This window comes from Columba livia, chromosome 21 (assembly GCF_036013475.1).
Source record: "Columba livia isolate bColLiv1 breed racing homer chromosome 21, bColLiv1.pat.W.v2, whole genome shotgun sequence".
Classification (NCBI taxonomy): Eukaryota; Metazoa; Chordata; class Aves; order Columbiformes; family Columbidae; genus Columba; species Columba livia.
This window is the reverse complement of record NC_088622.1, coordinates 1267899-1291387: the sequence shown is the minus strand read 5'-3', so window position 1 is coordinate 1291387 and position 23489 is coordinate 1267899. Positions and strand designations below refer to the sequence as shown.

The 23489-nt window shown below is 45.9% G+C and overlaps 3 protein-coding genes across 10 annotated transcripts in view; 2 read left to right on the top strand and 1 right to left on the bottom strand.

Moving 5' to 3' along the window:
• Positions 1–6022, top strand: part of PLCH2 (phospholipase C eta 2) — a 36354-nt gene extending 30332 nt beyond the window's left edge. Inside the window, exon 22 of the mRNA XM_065037366.1 lies at positions 2898–6022. Within this exon, the coding sequence (XP_064893438.1) occupies positions 2898–4645 (1748 nt within the window). The 3' untranslated portion in view covers positions 4646–6022. The remainder of the gene's footprint in view (positions 1–2897) is intronic.
• A 62-nt stretch (positions 6023–6084) lies between these two features.
• On the top strand, positions 6085–15499 carry LOC102089528 (probable glutamate receptor). 8 transcript variants are annotated; one of them, XM_065037412.1, is made up of 13 exons: positions 6085–6247; positions 6356–6425; positions 6598–6716; positions 7459–7566; positions 9630–9661; positions 10163–10222; positions 10502–10681; positions 10960–11116; positions 11442–11539; positions 12024–12241; positions 12823–13048; positions 13640–13887; positions 14320–15499. In XM_065037412.1, exons 1-13 carry the CDS (start codon positions 6222–6224, stop codon positions 14419–14421), a joined length of 1644 nt encoding a protein of 547 aa, XP_064893484.1. In that variant the 5' UTR covers positions 6085–6221; the 3' UTR covers positions 14422–15499. The 8 variants fall into 8 exon arrangements, with proteins under 8 accessions (XP_064893484.1, XP_064893483.1, XP_064893485.1 ...); XM_065037411.1 differs by having other exon boundaries at positions 7456–7566; XM_065037413.1 differs by lacking the exons at positions 6085–6247; positions 6356–6425 and adding an exon at positions 6907–7017 and having other exon boundaries at positions 6582–6716; positions 10960–11186.
• PANK4 (pantothenate kinase 4 (inactive)) overlaps positions 15487–23489 on the bottom strand; it is a 16443-nt gene continuing 8440 nt past the window's right edge. Inside the window, exons 9-19 of the mRNA XM_065037390.1 lie at positions 22664–22764; positions 21934–22089; positions 21444–21556; positions 20875–20962; positions 20105–20256; positions 18822–18877; positions 18233–18282; positions 17392–17499; positions 16905–17005; positions 16358–16426; positions 15487–15901 (exon numbers count right to left, since the gene is read on the bottom strand). Of these exons, the coding sequence (XP_064893462.1) occupies positions 15688–15901; positions 16358–16426; positions 16905–17005; positions 17392–17499; positions 18233–18282; positions 18822–18877; positions 20105–20256; positions 20875–20962; positions 21444–21556; positions 21934–22089; positions 22664–22764 (1208 nt within the window). The 3' untranslated portion in view covers positions 15487–15687. The remainder of the gene's footprint in view (positions 15902–16357; positions 16427–16904; positions 17006–17391; positions 17500–18232; positions 18283–18821; positions 18878–20104; positions 20257–20874; positions 20963–21443; positions 21557–21933; positions 22090–22663; positions 22765–23489) is intronic.

The following is a 23489-nucleotide window of genomic DNA, read 5'->3' as shown; positions in this document are numbered from 1 at the left end:
GTAGTGAAGCTGTCAGTAGCCCATGAATGTTTGGATTGCTTGTTCAGGGTTTTTTGTTTCCTTGTTGTTTTTTTTTCATGAATGTGGTATGATACTAAGTAAATTTTAAGATCTAAACCAGAGCATGAAGTAGGGGTTGAATATGGGAAACCCATATTAACAAACAAGATTTTCATTATGGGTATTTGTGTTTCAGTGGGGGGGATATCCACATCAGAAATGATATCTAATGTGTACTCTGCAAACAACAAAACCCTCAAAGAACTTGCAAAATTATTGCTATCAGTTCAGGGATCAAGAGCCCACACTTCACAAACACAGCAGACCTGGTCCTAAATGTTTGAATCCCCAGTACGGAAACATTTATAGATGTTGTGGGTATGATTTGACTGTGACCTGAGGGCACAGTTGCGTAATATAATAGAAAGCAATGTGATGAGATGTTACTTGGCACCAGTGGAGCTGGGCGGACTGTGAACACCTCCAGGTGCAAAGTAAAATGTGTCCACTTAAAGGGAGGCCTTGAGCTACAGTGTTTTATAGCTGTTTCAGGCCAGGAATACACATATAGTCACTGGGAGCACAGGACTGTGCTTTACTCGTGAACTGTATGTTTGTACAGATGGAAAGGAGAACCAGAGGCAGTCAAAGTAGATATTTTAATAAGGAAACCGGCTTTTTTGTCTTCCTAATTTGGCAGGGAAGGGAGGGAAAGGAAGAGATTTTGACAAGTTTTTATCTGTTTCATGGAATTGTGAAGAGGAAGTAAAGAAATACAGCTGCTGTCTAGGGCTACAAGAGCTTCTCCTCAGATCCCTCACCCTCTCCCCCTTAGTTGTCCAAGGAATTTGGACATTGGTGGTTGAACTGTCAGGAGCAGTTCAGTGACTTTGCTTCTCGAGGTGTAATCCCTTTGTTAGTAACAGATTCTCACTGTCCACCTATAGTGGGCTTATTTGAAAGCCTCATACAGAAATTTACAATATCCTATTTGATCAATTTAATCTGGTTCAGTGTCTACAATTTTGCTTTATTTCTCTTTTTTTAATATATATTTTTTTACATATTTTTTCCAATATCTGCTTTGAGCTTTTGGGAAAAATATCAGGACAGTGGGAGGAGGAGGAAAGAAGTTTGCCACTTCCCATGACTTAAAATTAATCCAAAGCAGCAGAGCCCTTTCTGTGTCTAAATTATTGGCGTTAGGCTTTTCATAAGCTCTGAGTAGTGTGACATATGAAACCATTTCCCATTATCAGTGCCAGCTCCCCCGCCAGCCCCCCAAGTCACTAAATAAATATTGTGATATGCTTGAAATTTGATTAAATCCATCTGACTTCTCAAGCATGGAATCAGCAAACCTTTAAAATGGTGCAATAGTTGCTTGGGGGGCTGCTGCTGATCCAGCTTGCACAAACAGCACGCTTTGCCCAGCCGCCGGGAAACCAGGGAAACCAGGAGCCTTGGCCTAATACGGCTGCATCTCATAATTAACATTCTGCTGATGGGAAATGCCACAAAGATGGGACAGGAAGCTATAGTCTCTACTTGTCCTTTTTACGGCAACAGTATGACAGTTTCTAACATTTTGCCTTTTAAGCTTGGCTTAATGTGTGCTGATGGCTTGGGCAGGGGGAAGGAGAGCTTGTTAGTCTGATCAGCACTGGATTCCTGCCAATATTCCTCCAGCTACTGGAAATTCAGCTCTTCCCTTTTTACGCTCCCGGTTGATGTAACACAGGCCAGCGAAGCCCTGTTTCTGTTGGCAGCTTCTGGTCACTACGCTGGACTGGAAATGCTGGCGCTGAAAGGAAAGGCCCAGTAGTTCCTTGGCAGTTTTTGGTGATGTAGATGATTTTTTTCCATAGCATTAGGAAAGGGCTTTGGAGGAGTCTAGCTTCCATTCCTCAGTGCAGTGGAGTGCATTTCTTGAACAATACCAAATATTGCCTTTTATTCTTCTATGACAAAGTAACGAACTTAATACCCATCTGTTTATGGATTCTATTGAGTGCTCTGGTTGGTCAGAAATTCTTAGGATCCTACAAAAGTGTGTCTGTTTCCCTCCCCTCCCTCAGCACTAATTTATCCTGTTACCTGCACCTGCCTTCCCTCCATTAACTGGATTTTTCCTCTGTTCTGTCCTATTATTCCACATGCGCACTCCCTCTCTCTAGTTAAGAACTGAAAGGACAAGCAAGTCAAAGGTAACTGTCTGCTGAGTGTCACTGATTCGAGCACCCTGCTGCCTGTACTCCTGGGGTTTGCTTGTTTACTGCCTTATAATGAGCTGCTCCTGTTTCTTGAGGTCGTTGCCTGGCTTAGTTGTGCTTTGCTAGTTCTCGAGTGCATGTTTGCATTGTGGTTTGGAGACGTGGGAAGCAGTATTTTGGAATGACTGCTTTGGCTCTTAGGGTGCAGGTTATAAACACTGCAGATGGATGGAGCGTTTTCTTCAAGTACTTGGTGGCTGTTGTGATTCTCCATGTTTGAGTGCTGGAAGGAAGGAAAAGAGCAATTCAAGTGGTGCTGGATGGTGGAGGAAGAAAGGATTATGAGAGGGGATACAGGGTCAAAAAGAAAGTGGTGGGTACAGTTGTTTGAATAAGGTGATCAGAAAAGTAATATGGTGCTACTATGCATGGACTGAGATTTTTCGAAAGCAATGGGGCTTTGGGGCAGCTAAAACTGAATGAGCAGAAGTTTTTGCTGCCTTTAGCCAGGCATTTGAAATCATAAGTTATTTTAAAAACTGTTATTATTATATGCAACTACTACCTTAAAAAAAAAATGATACCACATAAAGAATAAATCTTCAGCTAAACTGCAATTTGTAATAGGTAATTAACCCTGTATCTGTTTTTTCTTCTCCTTGTCTTTTTCTGTCTCCCAAATAGATGTCTGCCATTTCTCCATACAGAGGTCAGTCACTTCTTTATGCAGCCTAGAAACGATCACTGAAGAGCCTGTTATTGCCAATGAAAACCATCACGCCGGCCTTTTCTTCCCTCGACCCGTTACTCCTTGCAGTGATTCTGAAGAAGGGTCTGTGTCTGATCATTCCTCCGAATCTCGATCAGAAGTGAGCAGCACGTCCAACCAGCCTCCAGAGTCTCTGCTCACTAGAGAACAAAGAACAAGCCTGGCTGCAGAAGACCACGTGCAGGTAGTCACGAGAGCAGCTGACACAAGTTTAGTAGGCCAAGAAGATGTGAGGACAAGCATGACAGGATGTCTCAGCAAAGAAAATGGTTGGACGCGGGCATGCAGTGAAGCCGAAGATCAGTGTGGACTGGCAGCACGTACTCCAAAAGCCTGGCTGGTGGCAGCAGCAGGTAAGACTGCTGGCCAACCTCTTGAAAACTGCCAGAAGCAAAGTGACAAACCAGGTCAGGTATTAATGGACATGAAAAGCACCATCGAATCCCAAGGCCAAAAACCTGGTGCAGCAGCTGAGCTACTGCAGCAAAACAACGTGATTAACAGCACACAGACAGCTTTGCCTTCAGACGCTTTCCAGAAAGCCCAGGCTGTGCAGGCTCTACCTGTTCCTGTATCTCAGACAAACTCTTACGTGTTAGTAAGAAGGCCAAAGAGTGAAGGACTGAAGATGTCGGACTCCTCAGCCTTAATAAAAGTTCCAAGTAGCCTGTCTCCAGCAGCAGAAGTGTACTTTGATGCCACTGTCAACGACCGGATCTGGAGCAAGCTAGACTGCAGCAGTCATCGTGACAGCATGTCTTCCTCTTCCAGCATGTCCTCCAACGACACTGTGATCGATCTCTCTCTGCCCAATCTAGCTCGCAAAAGCCTCCCGGATCTTGGCATCCGGCATGAAAATTTTGAGCCGCTTGCCATAAGAAAGGGTATGCGCCCCCGCTCTGCTACAGCATCCAGTAACGAGATGCCCATGGTGAGCAAGAGCAAATCCAATCCCAACCTGAGGTCTGGCCAGCTGCCAGCAGATGATTTGTGTCCCCGTCCTCTTGCCAGGAGTCCTCAAGATGCGTTCTCATCCATTCCTAGGAGGCACACCTGGAGCAGGCTGTACATGGAAAGTCTCAGACAGTCTTCTAACAAATCCAAAGCACAGGATATGGTTGGCAATAACCAGGCAAAATCCAAGAGTCTTGGAGACCTTACCTCTGATGATATTGTGTGCACTTTTGAAAGCAAATACCGTAGCATCAGCAGGAGTTTTGTCACGCGATCAATGCGGGAGCAGCGCCGCTCTTCGGGCCTGAGATCCTCCGTCAAATCCCAGGATGAACTGACCGAGCAGCTGAAGAAGCTGACGGCATTTCAGCAGGAAAACGACATCACGTCCCCGATCAGCCTCGATCCAGCCGAGTCTGAGGAGGAAGGGGAGAGCTTGGGCCTGCTGCGCAGGTCTTCGTCTCGCAGCCAGAGCAGGGTGCGGTACATCGCCAACCGCGCCAAGCAAGCGCAGGAGAGACAGCGGCTGCAGAGCCTGGGCCAGCTGGGCGCCAGCCCCATGGAGGAGCGCGGGAACCCCGAGGGAGCCTGCAGCGTTGCCAAAGCCCTTTGTATGGATTTAGCTTCTCCTGCCGCGTTTACACCCCAGCCTAAGAACCAAACTGAATATGACGCTGACACAGAAGTCTTCTTTATGCTGAAACTGTAATTCTGGGCAGCACTGAGGTGATGTTTACATTCCTGTTCAAACAAAGCGTAGTGACCTGAGAGGCACAAAATATCCTCACACGGCTCGGTGCTTCCTGGCCTTCCCTCGATCATAAGGGCACTTAACATCATGACTCCAAAAGAATAGTTGTGTTAAATTCGTCAGCAGTTTGTGGAAATAAAACAATCAAGTGAAATCAGAGACACATTTTTACAGTCCTAGTCATCTGACCCCCTTTTTTATTTTGAATACACTTTTCCCAGCCTCAGATTTGGCCTCCTTTGTGTGTGGCCCCTTCTTTCCATTTGCAAGTTGCTCTTTACTAATTTCAGTAATTGCTTCTTATAGTAGTTAAATCTCTACGTGATGTTAATGACAGCTAAGGTAAACTTTGCTCTTGCAAATTGTGGATCCATGAAAAGAGGCTGGATTTAAAATCATGCTCCCTGTTCTGCTTTCTTTTTTGGAAGATTTTGAGGCCTCTGAGGGTGTCTTCTCTGGGCAATAGTCAAAATTGCAGTGACACTGTTTCATTAGTTAATAATGTAGTAGATAAAGTCCATCTTCCATCATGGACCTGTTTATTTCAATGAAAATCTGTATTGTCTCCCTTGTGGAAGAAGAGCTCTCACTATGTTCCAAAGCAATGCTTTTTTAAACTAAGCTTGTTTATATATATATAACTATATATTATACATCTATGTGTATGCAAATGTCTGCACATATATGGACACATGCACACACTTAAACTGAACTGTGACTGTTCTTGTCTCAAAACATAATCTGTGGGAACAAGACAGGAGAGAGAAGGGAATTACTGAAACCAGACAGGAAATACCTTCTGACTTCAATTCAGAAATGGCTAAAAGCATGCTCGTCTTGTCTTGAAAACAGCACCGGCCCTGCTGTATGGTGTTTTAACAATGCTGCTGTACATAGCACTTTTGGGATGAATTTTACTATTTCTGTATTGCACTGCCATGCGAAAAAACTTTCAATGATATGTTTTAAAAAAAAAGATATTTAATTTTTTTAGATGGATATATTTAGAATTAAATACCAACCTAAACAGAATAATAATTTTTCCTCCCCATTTTTTTTACTTTTTCTTTTTAGGGATGTTCCCCACTCCCACCCCCAGTTATTGTGTCATTTATTATAGATGTACATTTTATCAGTGATGGAGAAGAATGTTTACTGAGATGCATTTTTAAGAGAAACAGAGGTTTAATTTTATTTCAGGCTGCAGAGGGTCCCTATTACTAGAGAGGATATTTTGCTTTTGTTTGTAATGATTCTTTTGTGTATATTGCAAAATCTAAACATTTGTTTGTAAAACCACCTTATGCTACTAAAATAAACATATTTAACCTTCCAGCTCGTGACTCTCTAGCTGTGACACAACACTTCTGTGCTGTCTAGAAGTTGGGTATACAAACGTGGTTAAATCTATCTGCCTGGTTTTAAAAATTGCCTAGTGGATGACATCTGATTTTACTCTTTTTCAGAGCGGTAGCGATTTCAGACCAGCTCAGGTTTTCGCAGGTGCTGGCAGAGCCGGGCGTTGTGTGGTGCGATGTGCAGCACGTGTGTTGTTCCCAGGTGGGCTCTTTGGCAGGCGGGGACTGCTGTGCAGGTGAACATGTTAGCAGAACTCACGTAATTAGTAGCTGAACAGACATAATCCAAGGCTGATCTATTCTGTTACAGCTCCCCAAGTAAGACAGACAGCGCTGTTTCATCATCAAGGTTGAGGAGACCACACAGCAGGCCAGCAGTAGTATGTTCTGAGTGTAGTATTCAGCTGTTGGACTAAACTGCTTCCAAACGCTGTTTTTTTGCTGGGTGCAGCCACCTCCTCTCGTTCCCCAAACCCAAAGCTGCCGTCCGAGCTGGCACGTTCTGCAGAAGCCGCTCAGCTGGCTCCTCCCTCTCTTTTCTCTTTAAAACAGCGAGTAGCGCCTGTGAAAATTCAGTGTTCCAGCAGCTTCATTGTGCCTGTTCATCAAGTTGCTTCCGCTGGTACCCAGGCAGACAAACGGAGCTGGGAGAGGCCGAAGGAGTTGCGGAGGTGAGATATTGCCTTCAGTCGCTGCTGTGGTGGTTCTGGGTGACAAGGATGGATGCCTGTGTGTGACAACCCTCTCCTTCCCCGCTGCCGGGTGTCCGTCCTTCCCACCGCGCTCCCCGTTCCGGAGCCTTCCTCCCGCACTGCGGGCAGAGGGCTGCTCGAGGAGTAACCTTGTCTTTTTGCTTTACAGTTTGAAAGACTGAAAACCTGAGGAGTGAAAGCTGATTCTAGCAAAGTAACTTTTTAAATCCTTGGTTTGGCTGTAAAGCCAGCGTGAGAAAATCTGGTGGTGCCTCCTCAGGTAGATGGTGAATGGTTATTGCGATGGTTAATGTAAACGGGATCTAAGGATCACTTTACACACGGGGAGGCACTAAAACCCTCTGCCCTCCTGTTACTTCTCTCTAACTTACTATGTTTGTCTTTAAATGACTCTAGTGCTAAATTAGAACTGGGGAAGTGTAGTAGCCTTTGCAAAAACTCTTTTTTGCACATATTTACACTCTGTTTGTTCTTTCAGACAGTCAGCAACCAGCATGTTAACAACTCTTGCTTTTCAAGGCGATGCAAGTGACATATTACCTGCTCTGATTAGCTATTTTTTGAAAGAGGGCAATTGAAATAAGATAGTTTTGTAGTATGTACCTGGAAATTGTTGTTTGAATTGGGCCTCTCCAGAGTAAGGTGCAGAAAATCCAGGGTTTTCACCCAGCTTTAACTGCTTGCCTTTCATCTCTAGCAGGAGTTTTCCTTTAGACAGTGGATACTTCTGCTCCGATGGCCACAGGTCTCCACTTCGTGTTCTGTGTGATCACAACCACGCTGCTCCTGAGAGAATCAAGCCAAGCAGGTGAGAAAAATGAGCCAAAAATGCTGGCTGCATCTAAATCTGGTTTTGTTCTTTACAGAGTGTTAATTCTTTCAATCTTTCACTGCTAGAGATTACAGGATTTTGTCTTAATCTAAGAATTTGCTTTTGAATTGCTTTTTAAGATACCAGCAGGTCCTGCCTTGTGACAGCTTGTGGCTGTGACTTTACCATGCTTAGGGAAGAAGAGGTGATTGGGGCTGGTGGCTCTGTAGACAGAGGGAACCCCACGTTCCCCGAGTTCTGCGGGGGCAGCAGCAGGAGCCTGGGTCCCGCTTTGCTTGCCCCAAGGAGCTGAGCTTGCTGGTGCACCTGCGCAGCACATGCTCTAGTTTTAATCCTGTTGTGTCTGCTTGGTGCTGTGTCCCAGACTCAGGCTAAGGAGTAGCTTGGCCTCACAAAATTACTGGAAGGTAAAAATTGGTTCTCTGTTCAGAGGGTTGGAAGAGCGACTTCTCTTCCTCTGCTGTCTCCTGTCCTTCTCACACACGCACCTCCTGCCTGCCCAGAGCTGGGATCGCGGGGCTGCGGCAGCAGCACTTCACACACTTTTGCGTCTGTGCTGAGGGCCACATTCTGAGAATTCTCTCCTCCTGAGTTTCCCAGTGTGCTCCAGAACCGTGATCCACCCGACCCCTCGCTGCCTCTTTAGTTCAGCCATCTCCTGGCACGGGACGCGAAGGCAAGGGGACTAGCCCAGAGAGGGATGATGGGCTAGAAAACTGGGGTGAGGTGGCGGGTTGTGAAGAGCGCTACGAGCTTTTTCTCCATAAGTTAGGCAGGGAGCTGGGCGCGCTCGGAGCAGAAGGCGTAAGGACAAGGCTGATTTGTGCAGCCACAGTCGCTTCCCGCTGCCACCGGCCTGTGGGGAACGAGAGGGATGAGCCTCTTTTTTCCTTTTTGCCTTATGTTTTTGTAACTCTCACAAAGGATTCTGACAAGGAAGACTTGGCTTCTGAGAAGTGTCACTGCCGTGAACTCTGAGTTAGTGCTGCAGCTTGGTTACTTATGGGCCTTTCAGGCGTTTGCACAATGGGGCTTTGAACCGCTGCATCCAGCGGCGCTGCGGGGGGCTGGAGGCCTCGGTGCAGCCTGTTTGCTTCCAAGAAACCACAGCAGGTCTTCCCAAAGGAGCCTCAAAAAGCTTTTACTGGCTTTAATGAGGTTCTAAAGGGAGACAAGAGAACTCCTTTGTGAAGATGTCCAGCTCCCGTGGAGAAGTGTGGTGGAGAGGGGAAAAAACAGGTTTTGTTTTACAATAATTTAGAGTTCAGCACAAGACCAGAAAATGCAAAACTGAAAAATGGATAATACATAATGAATGAATATGTTGCTATATTTAATGGGAAACTCGCAGCTTTTGCTTGAAAGAGTGAAGACACCCTAAATTTTGTTTTATCCAGAGGGATTTTTGGCTTTTGCACTGGGAATTCTTCGATTCCAAAGAGCAATGCTGTGCACATTCTAGAAAAAAATCCTGGGCAATCAGTATTGACACAACTGTGGTTTTAATTTTGTATCTGCATCATTATAGTTTATCAGTCTTGCAGCTGAGGCGGGACTGACTGAGGTTTTCTCCCGAGTATTATGAAAAGGGAAGCTTAATGCTGATGAACTTTTGGTTGTGTACGGGCCTTTTCCTTAGGGCTGTAGGCGAGGTTTTGCGGGAGTTTGGGGGAAATCGTGGTTGTGTGAGGCAGCGGGAGAGCTGGATTTTCACCTTGTCAGGGAGGGCGAGAGGGAACTAAAGCCGTTGATTCTGCAGAATTCCCATCCTCAGCGTGTGAATGACAGCCATAGTCTTTAAGTTACAATCAGAACCTTTTGTGGCTGTTTCTGCTCCTGTTTGTCACTAATTCTGTGCTGTGAACGGGGAAACCAACTTGGCAAAACTGCTGCAAGTCGCCTGCACTGGGAGCTTGTGAGTCAGGGGTAATTATTCTGTTTATTTAAGTGCAGTATGAAATCAGCACTTGAAACTTCACTTTTAAGGAGCTGCAAATATAAGCCCTGCAAGAACTCGTTTTTTTAACTCTTTCTTTTAGGTGCTGCGAGGAAGGACGATGCCGTGAGCAAGGTATGTTTGAGTGCATTGGTGCGGAGTTACTGATGAAGGCTGATGGGAAATCATCTCGAGTTGTGCGGCTCTGTGAGGCTGGAAGATGTACTGGTGAACTCAGCGTTCCACGAATCCGTGTTTCCTCTCCTCCTCCTCTCACGTTTCCCACTGTTCTATCTCCTGGAATTGCTCTCTAATGAGACCTTAATTAGCTGCTAATTTGTCAACAACATGAATTGATCTCTTTGGAAGACTGTGTGCACTGTGTATCTGAAGAATTGTGACAATATTTAAAGGGGTTTTTATTTGGACAAAGTATGCTGACAACACACAATGAAGTGAAATACGTGTGATTTATTCAGCACTGTTAGGGAACAGTGGTGGTGAGATAGCTGCAGCTTACAGGGGTGGTATTAAGTCTGGTTTAACACATGCACACCCACCCCGAGGTACAATGTAATAAGAGGAGCCACAGCTGGGACTTTGAAATTCCATTATTTCTTCTTTTTTGATTTGCAGGGCAGTGGCTCCAGGGGACCAGAAGAGGGTCTGCCAACACTGACTGTCACAACGATCCTGGTAAGGCAGTGACACAGCACTGACAGTGGCTGCGAGGCAGCTGGAATTACACTTGGCCTTCTTTTCCTCCACCCATATGTTTGCAGGTGGTTTTTTGGGCTGTCTGACACCGATATCCCTGTTCATCAGAGCACTGGCTCAGGGGTGCAGATGTGCACACTGCCTGTGGTTTGCACCAGGAGGATTCAAGGGCTGTGAAAGGCCCAAAACAGTTTAATTCACAATCAGTTGCACTGACTGGGGGAGAAGGCAATTGTATCTTTTTCCCTCAACATGCAGGAAGATCCTTATGTCATGTTGAGAGGTGCAGAACTGGAGGGCTACTGCATGGATCTGCTGAAAGCGCTCGCTGCGATGCTTCACTTCAGCTACCGGGTGAAGGTGGTGGGCGACGGGCAGTACGGTGCCGTCTCTTCCAGTGGCAACTGGACAGGGATGATTGGCGAAATTTTGAGACAGGTAATTTCTAACTTATGTTTTTGACAAACTGCTGCTCTAGAAAGAAAGAACAGTGCTGGCAGCTCTTGGACTCCATTAGAATTTGCTCAGGGACTGAGCAACATGGAGGCATCCTGCCTGTTGTCTAGAATTAATGAATAGTAAGACTTGTAGTTGGTTTTGGCCTACAAATACTGTGTGCAGCTCTCAGTCATGTAGGTGCTGCAGCCAGAAACAGAAAGGAACGTGCCTGCTGGTTTGTTAGACAAGACTGATGTGTGTTTAATCTCATCCCACAGGAAGCAGACATCGCGGTGGCTCCACTGACCGTCACGTCCGCGAGGGAGGAGGTGGTGTCCTTCACCACTCCGTTCCTGCAGACCGGGATTGGAATCTTGCTTCGCAAAGACACCATCTCGCAGGAGATGTCTTTCTTCCACTTCCTGGCTCCTTTCAGTAAGGAGACCTGGACTGGCCTTTTATTTGCTTATGTGCTGACCTGCTTCTGCCTCTTTCTTGTTGCCAGGTATAACTGAGTTTGTTTCACAGATTTTGTTCAAGTCAAGTGATTTCTCAGCTGTGAAGAGATCTCAGTTTTAAAGAAAGTACCAGGGTGCATTTTGCTTTGAGGAACGTTCTGTGCAGGTCCAGAACCAGGGCTGATAAAGCTGCCATGGAAGGAAGGGGCATTTCCAGGCTATCTGCTCTGCTGCAGTCACACTGCAGGACCGTTTCTGTTTTCCCCCTGAATATCTGCTTTTATCCTGTCGTTTTCCCGCAGACTGAGCCCCTGCGAGTGGAATGAGCCAAAGAACGAGGAGAACCACTTCACCTTCATGAACAGCCTGTGGTTTGGAGCAGGAGCTCTTGCGCTGCAAGGTGAGCCGGGGCCGTGGGGTGTTCAGCTGAGGGTAAATCCAGCTCCATCTGGAACGCCGCCTGCCGAGGGAAAAGCTGTTCCAGCAGGGACACTCGACAGCACTGAAACTCCCAGTCTGGGGTTTGATTAGAGACTTGTTGGAGCTGTGCAGATGGTTGGCTTCAGTTGGGGAATGCACATTTTTCTGGGGTGACAGCTGCCCTGTGGAATGTCAAGCTCACCACAGCACCGGTGCTTGTAGAGTGGAGTGGTGGTGGTTTCGGCCACTATTGATTCAATTCTGCGTTGCATGCAGTGTCAACACAGTTCAAACCAGCCATAGTGGGTCTTTTCAGGCTTGTGCATCAGCTGCAGGGCAAGTTTTGCAGTTTGGTCAAGTTATTATTGCAGTTATTTGAAAGGAAGTCTAACTCGGGCTCCTGGATGTAAAGTTCTTCAGCTCTGTCTCACCGTACGTCACCTCCCGTGTGTTTCATCGTGCAGGTGTCACCCCTCGTCCCAAAGCGCTCTCTGTGCGGGTCATCGCCGCAGTCTGGTGGCTCTTCACCATCGCGCTGCTGGCCGCCTACATCGCCAACTTCACCGCCCTGCTGAGCTCCGGCAGCGAGCAGCTGCCCGTCCAGACGTTCGAAGACCTCGTGAAGCAAAGAAAGCTGGAGTTTGGGACGCTGGAGGGCTCCTCTACTTTTTACTACTTCAAGGTGCAGAGAATTGAATTGTGCACATACACACAAGCTGTAGAACCGCTAAGCTGGGACCAAGTTGTCTAGTTTCTGCCTATACATCCTTACACCGCCTACCCTCATCACTGTAGACTCCATCCGTTTTCCTGTAATACTTCAAATAATGTGATTGTTGTCTGCTGTTTTGTTCATCTATTCTTCCACCTTTTCTCAGAGAGAAAAGTGTGCAGAGACCGATATTTTTATACTGTGTTCTCTCTTAAGAAAGTGGTGCTAGTCTTCAGGGGTATCGTTGTGTGCCTTGAATACAAGGACTGACGTAGGTCACTTCTGGGTACATTAACTGGATGCCTGCAGAGGTTGGTTTTGAAGGGGTATGGCTGGGAAATATTTAATACTTCTATCCCTGTATCACTGTGCATTAGAGAGGAATCTGTGCTAGCTGTGTGCCAGTTCTCAGGACAGAGGGCTCCAAGGGCAGTGCTTTAAGTATTCTTACTCTCCAAATTGTTTTGCAACTATTACGCATATATGCAGATTTTTTTTTTGGATGATCGATTTACCCTTCAGTTTGACACTTGGATTGTTTTGGGCTGCAGAACTCCAAGAATCCCATCCATCAGATGATCTACGAATATATGGACAAGAGACGAGACCACGTTTTAGTCAAAACCTACCAGGAAGCCGTTCAGCGCGTGATGGACTCGAACTACGCCTTCATCGGCGAGTCCATCTCGCAGGACCTCGCAGCCGCCAGGCACTGCAACCTGATCAGGGCCCCCGAAGTTATCGGAGCCAGAGGATTCGGCATCGCCACTGCCCAGGGTCAGTCACTGCAACCGTGCCTGTCTCGCTTCTCTGCTTGGATTTCACGGTCTGAACTCGCAGGTTGACAGAGCGAAAAGCCCCACACAGCTGAGTCCTGAGACCTGCCCGTGCTTTCTGCAGTCACACTAATAATCTGCACTGATTGGTAACCCCGCTCCCGCAGGGTTTTCATTCTGTAGCTGAACTATCACTAGTGCTCACTGACTCTTCCTCTGAGCTGTAATATGCAAAAAAACTGCAGCTCTCAGGGGCGTCATTGGTTCCTGTGCATTTTGTCTGAGTCCCAGTAATACTGAGCTCCCAGTGTCAGTGGGGCAGACAGTTTGTTCCCCCGTGGAGCACGACTGCTGCTATTTCTCAAAGTACTGTCACTCTGTCACTATTCTGCGAGTATTATCGTCCCTCTGTGGGTGGGACAGGAATGGCTGGTACCTAAGACAAGCCTTGGGCTTACGCTGCTGCGTTGTTTGCAGAACGGCCGCAGCCCCAGGTTACCCCACTGGGCAGCGTAGCAGCCGGTTGCATAATGATGTTACAGCGGCTCTGATCTCTCGCGTACTCTCCTCTCTCTCGTTGTGCCGCTGCCAGCATCCCGGTGGACTAAGCAGCTCTCCGTCGCTGTCCTCAAACTGCGCGAATCAGGCGACCTCGACTACTTGCGGAACAAGTGGTGGGAAAGCAGCTGCCTCCACAAGAGCCGGGAGCGCTGGAGTCCCCTGCAGCCGCAGGCCCTGGGCGGGCTGTTCCTCACGCTGGCCATCGGCCTCGCGCTGGGGGTGCTGGCCGCCGTGGCCGAGCTGTCCAACAAGAGCAGACGCGCCGCGGGACACGCCAAGGTAGGGACGGTCACCACCTCCCGTCCGCGTCCCTGCTGCTCAGCACGGACACGCCGCTCTGCGGAGCGATGCGTTCCGTAGCTTGGGCTTCAGTGGCCTGAACAGGGTAACAATAATAAAATAACTCCCTCTCCTCCCAAAAGTATGAAGGAGAAGCATTTACTGTAACTCCTGGGCAGCCAAACTGCATTCCAGTGTGCTGTGTACAGAGGCCAGGAAATCATCAATAACCAGTTTATTCTGAACTATGGCTGTTCTTCAGTCAGTTGACAAGCAGGAAAACGTGTAAATGGAAGCGCACCCATACCTGAGCGTGCAGCTCGGTGTTCTTGCTCTGCATCCCTGCCGCTGGCTGGGTTCTGCACACCTAAACCGTGGATCCTGTGATGCGGAACAACTCACCCCCTTGTTTCCTTCCCTTCTGTTTTTCAGAAATCTTGCTGCTCTGTTTTCACAGAAGAAATGTGCACTCGTCTTCGTATAAAAGAAAATGCAAGACAAAGCCAGGAGACTTCAGGGAGGGCTAATGCTTAAGGATTTTTAGCTTAAGGAATGGGCGTGTATTAGGTTTATACCGTATGTATTTCATAGGAACTACATCAGTGTAGAAACATGTTTTTCTGCAAGTCTAGAGAGTTAGTTTTCTAATGACACACACAGAGCACTTCTGGATTGGTGGTGGATACAGAAGAATATGTCGTGGTTTGGAAGCATTTACATTGAAAAGGGACAGAGTATAACTGTTAAAAACAAGGGGGATTAACGACTTGGTAAAATCAAGTTGAGATGGCCAAGGTGGTGGATCTGTGTTCACTGTGTAAGTACATGGATGCTGTAGGAGTAAGTGACTCCAGAGAGGTTAATTTGAAGCCTTCGCTTACTAATTTCAGTGTGAGGTACAATCCTGAAATGTAAAGCCGGGGTGACTGATGCACATGCTGGTTTGCAAAGGGTTAAATTGCTCCATTTACATACTGCACATCTGACGGAGGGAAAATGCAAATCCAGTCACTGGATATGGCTTTAACTGCCCCGCATGGACAGAGACTAATGCTGATCAGTACCAGCAGTAAAGAACCGGAGGTAACAAACTCCATGCCAGTGACAGGAAAATAGCCGAATAAAGCCCTGCACGTTCACTTTAAGGGTAATTTTGTGAGACTTGATTCACACAACCTGGCAGCAGAATTCCCCTCCAGCCATCAGCCAACCCAGGAGGGATGGACAGGAGTTCCCGCTGTTGGTGATGTGTGGGGCGGCTGCTGCTCCACAGTCCCAGATCACATCAGCTCTCTTTGAAACCCGGCTTAAGCAAGAAGGTGGATCAGTCCTTCCATCAAATTAACTGCAAAGAGCATGAAAGACTTTAGGTCAGCTTAAAAGCTGGCACGGAAAATGCAGCATCAGTCACTCAGCACTTTGAAAACTATTTGGTATGTGCCCGGTCAGTGCTGGCAGAGTAGGCAGAAATGTATAAAATAAGGTTTCATTGACATTTAAATATATTTCTATATGAATGTCTCACAGAACAAAAAAATAAATCTTTTCATCACAAATACTGCAGCATTAAAATAAACACTTACCAAAATAAACAATGAGTGATATACATATATATATTTGTGTGTGTATACTATAGAGTGAATCATATTGTTGCTTTTTAAGTCACAAAAGCACAATATAAATATGGAATTTCCTGTGAACTCTTTTCCCTGTTGTAATAAAAATACATTCTTTACAGTTAAAGTAAAACTAGTGCAAGTCCGTTCCGCTGCTCCTGTTCACCCAGCCGGCCCATCCGCATCATTTACATGGCACTTCATACTTGAAAATGACACTGAAAATCTTCCCTCCCAGCCGATCCGCGAGCCAGGAGTTCTTGATCACCGCCAGCTTGAGGCTCTCGCACTTGAGCGCCGCGTAGTAGTTGGTGTGGATGGCGCGGCCCATGCCCTCGATGATCACCAGGTCCGTCTTGCGCTCCCTGACCAGCACGGCCAAACCTTTGTCCAGGCGGCTGGAACGGGAGTGCGGGTTAGAAACGCCAGCGAAGGATGAGCTGATAAACACTTTGAATCAAAGCAAATGAGACTGAAATGCAGCTTGAAAAGCTTCATTAAATGCATGCGGAATTGCGATTTCCCAGAAAACACTGGCAAGTTCCATCTCCAATAGAGAAACTAATTAAAAAAGTGGTGACAGGAAATGCTTCTTATAGCCAAGTGGATTTCTTGGTCACATGCAGGATTTTACATCCTCCATAATGAAGCTGCTCATGCAACTGATAACCTCACATCCAATGTGATAACGTCACATCACAATCAGATGCCAAACAACTAGTGAGGCTTGAGCGATAGTACAAGGCTGTAAATCCAGTGGTTTTACAAAAGTGATTCGTATCAGAAAGGTGGCTGAGATAGCGCAGAGACACTCTAAACATCCCACCCGATGGAGACAAGTAACAAACTGGTACCTCAGATCCAGACACGGAGAACTCGAACCTGTCTGGACCAACAGCAGCTTCTCCTCCTTCAGAGCTGATCTTTAAACAAAGACAAAAGATTTTAGCAGCTGCCTCGGCAGGGTCAGGCAAATCCAGCCATAAGCTGGACAACAATGAGTATCTCGGTATTCTTTGCAAAGGCTTCTTTTTCCCGTTAGGATTTCACCCAGAAAATGTTTCCTTGAGCAAAAGGATTATTTAGTCAGCTCTGGATCCCCTACTGAGGATATGCAAAATATAGGTATTTTCCTCTATTCTTTTTAAAAATAAATAGAAAATTGATCTTTTAGTAGCTTGAGTGCTTATCAGGGAAGACACGGACAGGAAATATGGATGTTCAACAACAATCTGTTTTCTAAATTTTTCACCTTAACAAAATAAATGATCCACCTTCTCTTACTGCCAGGCTGCAGATTTCAGACACTAATCAACACAGTTAAATAGGAATGAAATATGTAACCAGGAACTTGCATCTTTGTGTACTGCACGGGATCTAACGAGGCTGGTAATCGCTTACTGGATCACTGGGTCCATGGCTGCGATGCGCTCGGCCACGATCAGGGACTCGCTGTAGGTGATGTCGTTCAGGGCAGGGCCAGAGTTACAAGCCAGTATCACCTGAGGGAAATACCGGGTGTGCTGATTAACGAGTCCACGCCCAGCGCCAGAGCTGCCGGTCTGTTTAAAATCACCAGTGCCCCCCTCGTTTTACAAAGGCAGGAATGCGAAGAAAGGCCGGCGCGTGGCCCTCGGTTCCCTCCTTTCCCGCCGCTCACCAGCTACGTCAGGTCTTTCGACATTCTACCCTCGCTCAGCGGCCGCGGGTCTGACACACTCGTTTTGCTTTCCTGCCTTTCAGCGTCTGCTTCCAGTCAGACTGAGTCCCAGGGCCTTGCCTTATTCCCAGTGTAGCCGTTAGGAGTCCCTGTACTGCTGGCAGGTGATTAACAAAGCTTCACCAATCACCAAACTCACACAGTGAACTCGCCATGAGGAGCACGTACCTCTGTCCCTCTGGAAAGGAGCTCTCTGACAAAAGGAAAGACTCCTAAAATTATGTCTATTCCACTGTTATCTGCGAAAATTAAGGCACATTTATGAGGGGGACCCTCCTGTAAGAGAAAAAAACAGTGTATTCAGGATGGAGTTCACAATTCATTTCAGTGCACAGTTTGTGTTATTTAGAATGACTCTAAGATCTCACATTTAAGTGACCGGCAATTTTTGGTATTTAACAGCAGCGTAACTCATCAGAACATCACGTAATGATTTGTAACAGTCCACGCGTACCAGACCTTCGGCTATCATTTCCAACAGAGATTTACCCAAAGAAACAAGAGCTTTTCAATTAACCTTCATTAAATAATAATAGAGATCACACAGGGCAAAAAAAGCTTTGCTAATTGATAGGTTAATTACTTTCAGCCAGCTCTTAGCTTGAAGTCATTTTCAGGCTGGCTACTCAGATGGAGAAACAACCCAAACACTGCATTTGGGCTCAAGTTCTCAACATGATGGGTCAAGTTGTATAGAAATAAGCACCCTGATAACGACGGGACACAATGTGGTCACTTTGGGGCAGCTCTGAAAGCAGCCGGGCTCCAGGCGCCGCAGCTTCTGAGGGAATTTAGCTGAGAAGCTCGGTAAGTAACGAAGCATCTGACTAATTCCTTTTACTCCTTTCTTTATGGCGAGGCTGCTGATTCGCTGGTACTGCGGTAACAGGATTTGTCTTGAGTTGTCTGAACAAAGTTCTGTTAAGTGTTTAGAAACTTAAGATTAATGAAGTGGTTTTGGGGTTAATGGATCTAATCAGTCGATGGTCAGTATCAAGCGGTGTCGTACCTTCAGTCGCTCCAGCCACTGACTGTAGGAATCTTCTAACCAGGGACGTTCTGTGTCACACACAAAATCACGTTAGTGTTTGTTTGAGACAAACAGTAATTCTGTACGTTATGAAAAACAAGAGGTGTGTCTTTCAGATGCTTAAGCATTAAAGCACTGGAGCTCAGGTTCTGAATGTTAAATGTGTAAATTCAAAGAGTTCCTGAGCTCTTAATTACAGGAATAGCTCAGTTACAGCAGTCTCGAGATGGGATTTTCACACTAAAGCAATGGAGCCATGCAAGGTGGCGTTTGTACGGACTCGCTGGGGATGGACGGTGTTGTACCGCCCAGGACACCGGCTCAGCAGGGTTACAACGGCTACAGAAACAGCAGGGGAAAGACATTCTGGATATTTGTGCAGCTAAGACTTCAGTTTGAGAAGTTTTCAGGTTTCAGGTCCTTTGGAACACGAGCAGGAACGCTGCACTGAAACTCTGCAGCCTGTATCGCAGAGTTCCCTGCCCGGGCAGCAGAACAGCCACAGAAACACTCACACTCCACTCGTTAACACGACATCCAGTCCCAACCACAACAAATCTCCACGTACCTTGTAGTTTTGACTTGGCTTCTTCAAATCCAAACTGTGGCTCAGATTCCAGAACCCTGTATAAGAAGGGAAATAAAGAATACGCAGTTAGGCGACTTCATCTCGCATAAATATCATGCGAACATTTCTTTAGCAGCTGGGCAGCAATGTTTTTGCATTGGTTACAATGGGGACTGGGGGTAGGTCCTATGACAGAGAAACAGATAGTCTGGGCTTACGTTAAAAACAACAGGCTCAGACCTACAGTAAATCACAGTTCTTAGACTAAAAGAAAAAGGCTTCAGCAGCACACAGATGTTTGCAGGCACTAGACTATGGGCAAAAAAGGGCATTTTTTGGTCTAAAGACGACCATAAAATGTAGTTGTGATTGAAAACAGATACATGGTAAAACAGTGCTTTAAGAAAGCGAGTTTGAAGTTTGGTTTACAGAAGCTTTTTAAAGTTGTACCTGTGTGGGGGGAAAAAAGAACTAAAATACCCGGTGCAGGTTTTACAAACTCCTGCTGTTGGCTCTTTGTGTTGTAAAACAGCCCCAGACGCTGAGGTGGTGATGAGGATCCATCCCCAGATGGCAGGTACGTGTTGCACCATTTGGGCAACGCTTTCCAGCCACATCTCCTCAACGTCCTTAAACCTCACACTAAGTTTAATGCACTTCTCTTGATCTAATCGGGAGGAAAACTCAAAGATGCAGAAGGGGAAGGAAGTGCTGCATGTCAGCTGTAAACTGGCCCTCTCCCGTGCTCTTGCGTCTGTATTATCAGCCTCACGGAAAGGAAGTTCTAGAACTACCAAAAATGTCCTCAAATGAACTCAGGGATCCTGACAGGATATAAGGAAAAAAGCTTTCCAAAGAGTTATAGAAATGTATGTTGCTCAAAAATAATTAGTATTTAGTCATCAAAAGAGACCACCCAGCCCAACTTCCAGCCCACTGAACAGACACTGTGATATCGGAACAATGGGAGGCTGCAGAAAAAGAGCACATTTCGATTCTAGGGACACAGTCCAACACGCACCCAAAGCAGCACCGGTAACAATGCTACGAGCAAAGCGGCCGCGCCAGCACAGCAAACACTGATTCACACAGCACAGGGGGCCTGCCAGATCTACAGGCTGGAAATAGAAACCTTCCTGCACCACAGCAACGCTCGTAAACAAACGACCAACGCTGGATTAAGGTGAAATACAAACTACAATTAGATTGGTGCACTTTGTTTAAAAAAGAACAATCAGATATTCTGTATCTTAAAAGGTGCTTTTAAAATATTTAACACCTACTCTGAGACTGCTTTTGCTCCCCAGTCAAAGACATTCCCCGCAAGAAGTCCTTTCACCAGAGCAAACTGCCTCTCCTCCCAGCCTAATGAATCCAAAGATTCGATTACGCTTTGAAAACATTTTAAGGCTATGCCATTTTCTTTCTGCTTTACCTGTAAGAAAGACATGAAACGTTGGATTTATAGACAAAAATGTCTTACCCATCACTGGCTGTCTCAGTCCCAAGACCACGTTCAAGCATTCTCCTCTACGTTCATGGCCTCTAATGGACCAACAAGTTACTGTTATCAGCATGCTTAATATCAACAAGATTAAAGTTCCCTGGGATTCTAAGAAAAAGCTTCATTAGTGCTAGGGCATGATCTGGAGCCCAGGAATTACTTTTCTTAATGAGTCAGAGGTGCACTAGGGCTTGAGCAGGGTGGGAATGGCAGAGAGGACACACAGAAGCCACCTGGCGGAGCCGCGACCCACCGCAGGCGGGAGCCCCAGGCCAGGGCTCACCCCAGACCTCCTACTCCAACTGGAGCAGGGGTTTTGAGTTGGCATCAAGAGTTTCATCATCCCAGGTGCTGAGAAGCTCTTGAACTTTTTTCCTCTGTTTCCTTCTCGCTGTTCCTCCTCAGGGAGAACCACCAGCTGGTTAGAACTGCCACAAGGTACCCAGTTCCTGATCCCTCCCCTGCAAACCGTTACTTATACAAAGTTCCAGAGTAGGGAAAAAGCGTCTTGAACTTACATGTTGTCCACCCTGTAAATTAAGAACCTACCTTTGAATAGGGGTCCGGAAAATTGAACTCGTTTAAACAGTGTTCCCTTGTATCCAAAAGACTTCGAACTGTTAAGGTACCATATGCACTTTAAAAAGGGAGAAGGAGGAAAAGAGATCAGCTACTTCAAACAGAAAACAGCTCTTTTCTGTTTCCTCTAAGTCACAGCACATCACACAAACACTTGAGCTACAAGTCTTTACATACCGTGTGTGCTAAACACTGTGACTAAGTTGAAAATCTACTACACAGTTTAATTAAATACAGAGCAAAGCCAGATACTTGAATTAACATGCTACCTTTTTTAATAACCACGTAACCATTTTTAATGATAATTTTTCTGCCGAGATATAATTTTTTCCATTAAATTCCAATATATGAAATCAGAAAGTTCTGTGCACAGGATGTGACGTTTGGCACATCAACTTGCTGAAGCCTTCAGCCTCCTCAGCCTGGGGCTGGCTCTGCCCCATCACCTGGTGGGCTCTCCGTGGGTTTTCATCAGCCGTTAACTGGCTCTGCCCAGCGGAAGCAGCAAGCGCTGACAAAGGGCAAACGAAGGCACTCACAAAGGCTGCTGTCTGAGCGTCTGCAGCTTATTCCAGTATTTCTGCCGGAACTTTTCAGCTCTCTCCGGCGCATCCACAGAGTCGGGCTGGCTGGCTGCAGCGCGCTTCGCCACCTGCCAGGGAAACGAGGCAGGACCAGGTTACCGAGTTCACGCATCCCCCATGTCAGTCTGAAATATAAGCCCTCCATCTGCTGCAGTGTTCATTAAGTGCCATTTAAGAAAGAAGATGCTTCAAAACACTTAAAAAATATATTAAAAAAATTTAAAAAGCATCACCGAAGCATCCTTCTGCCTTTGAGAGGACCGAGGGCTCCCGAGGAGAAGGGACAGTCGGGTGCCCCTGGTATGGGGGGAAAGAGGGACTGGCCTTACACACCACAGCTCTGACACACCAGGTGTGTTTTGCAGGGTAAACATGTTGGTCCACAGAGGATTTATCTGCCAAACATTTGCACCATTCACACGCACGACTGTTGGGTGACATTTACCCCATCCAGCGCCTCCTCAAAGCAGGTGAGCCAGTATTTTCTGGCCATGGCATCGTCTGTGAGGTCAACAGTGTCTGGAATATAGGTCGATGGGTCTTTCAGCAGGGGCAGGTTCACGAGTGGCCTCTCCAACCTGTCCATTTCAAGCATGTCAAACTAGGTGAAAAATGGAAGAGGTTTGTTAGAACTCACTCAGAAATTGATTCATAACAAACTAATCTTTTCACAGATTAAAGGGCTGACAAACAGATCATCACATCTGCATAAATACTTTTAAAAATCTGCCATATAATAGAGCTTAAAATTAGGTATTGTTTTTAATATACAGGCACAACCCACTAAATCCATCAAAGTATAGGAAACTAATTCCTGAAAACTGGGAGAGAAATCAACAATGGAGAACATTTAAACCAAACTGACATGAAAAACACCAATGTGCAGAGCGGCAAAAGGTGGTAAAACACAATGAGCTTTCCTATTCCAGCTTCTTTCCAAAAGCAATTCAATATATGCAGTATTAGAATATCTTAAGAACCTTAATGCATTTTCTGATTGCCAGTTTCACTGTGAAATCAGAATTACTATATTGTTGCTGTATTTAAGAGATGACTTGGCTCATGCTCTTCTGGCCAAGAATACATTTCTCTTTTCATAGAAAGTAAATAAACGCTGCTTAAAGACAGTGGAACATTTTCCCAGGCACTTAGTTCTAGACAAGACAAGCACATACTGTACCACTCCGTGTTCTCTGCAGAGGGTAAACATCAGGTGAGGTGCTCATGAGACCAGAACTCCCAGCATAATTCTCTCCCCAGCTATACTGGTTTGGATCTAGAAAAGAGAAAGACAAGAGAGAAACATAATCTGAAAATAAAACTGCAAATACCCCCATGAGCGAGGCTGGAGTCAGCATCCCCTCAGAGAAGCTGCTTCGCTCCAAAAGCCATTCTCCCTTGTCTTTGTAAATAAACACAACTTTTCCCTCGAAACCGCACCAGAAACGTTTAACCACTCTGTGAATCACCAAGCTCTAAAGAGCTTCAACCTCAACGAGACATAATAATAAGTCTTTTTAAGCCTCTTTCCTTGTAATTAAGGGCTATAACCAGCAGTTATAGCACTATCATTGATCATAGAGACCATTTCTTATTTCTAAATCTAGATCCATTATTAACCAAAGATAATTACATAACCCTTGAAGCACCATGTAAGTTTCATAGAAACACTGAACCTTTATGTAGAAACTTGTTTGAGTTAAAAAATAGTTTAATCAAGTTCAGATCTATAGTACATGGTGCAGAAGCAACATCTTTATTTCCTCAGTAGTTTGCTCCTTGCCCATATCTATAAAATGGGTATGAAAACAATCCCACATACATTATTCTGAGGTGTATTTGATATTTACTAAAGCTAAGTACCATTAAGCACCTCACTGTCTGTCCCAGTATAACTAACATACGGACTGGCTGCTAGTACTGCAACAAGAAAAAAAATAGCAGAAATCAACTAAAGCACCAAAGAATGCTGGACAGAAGTGTCTCGTCCTTCAGAAATGT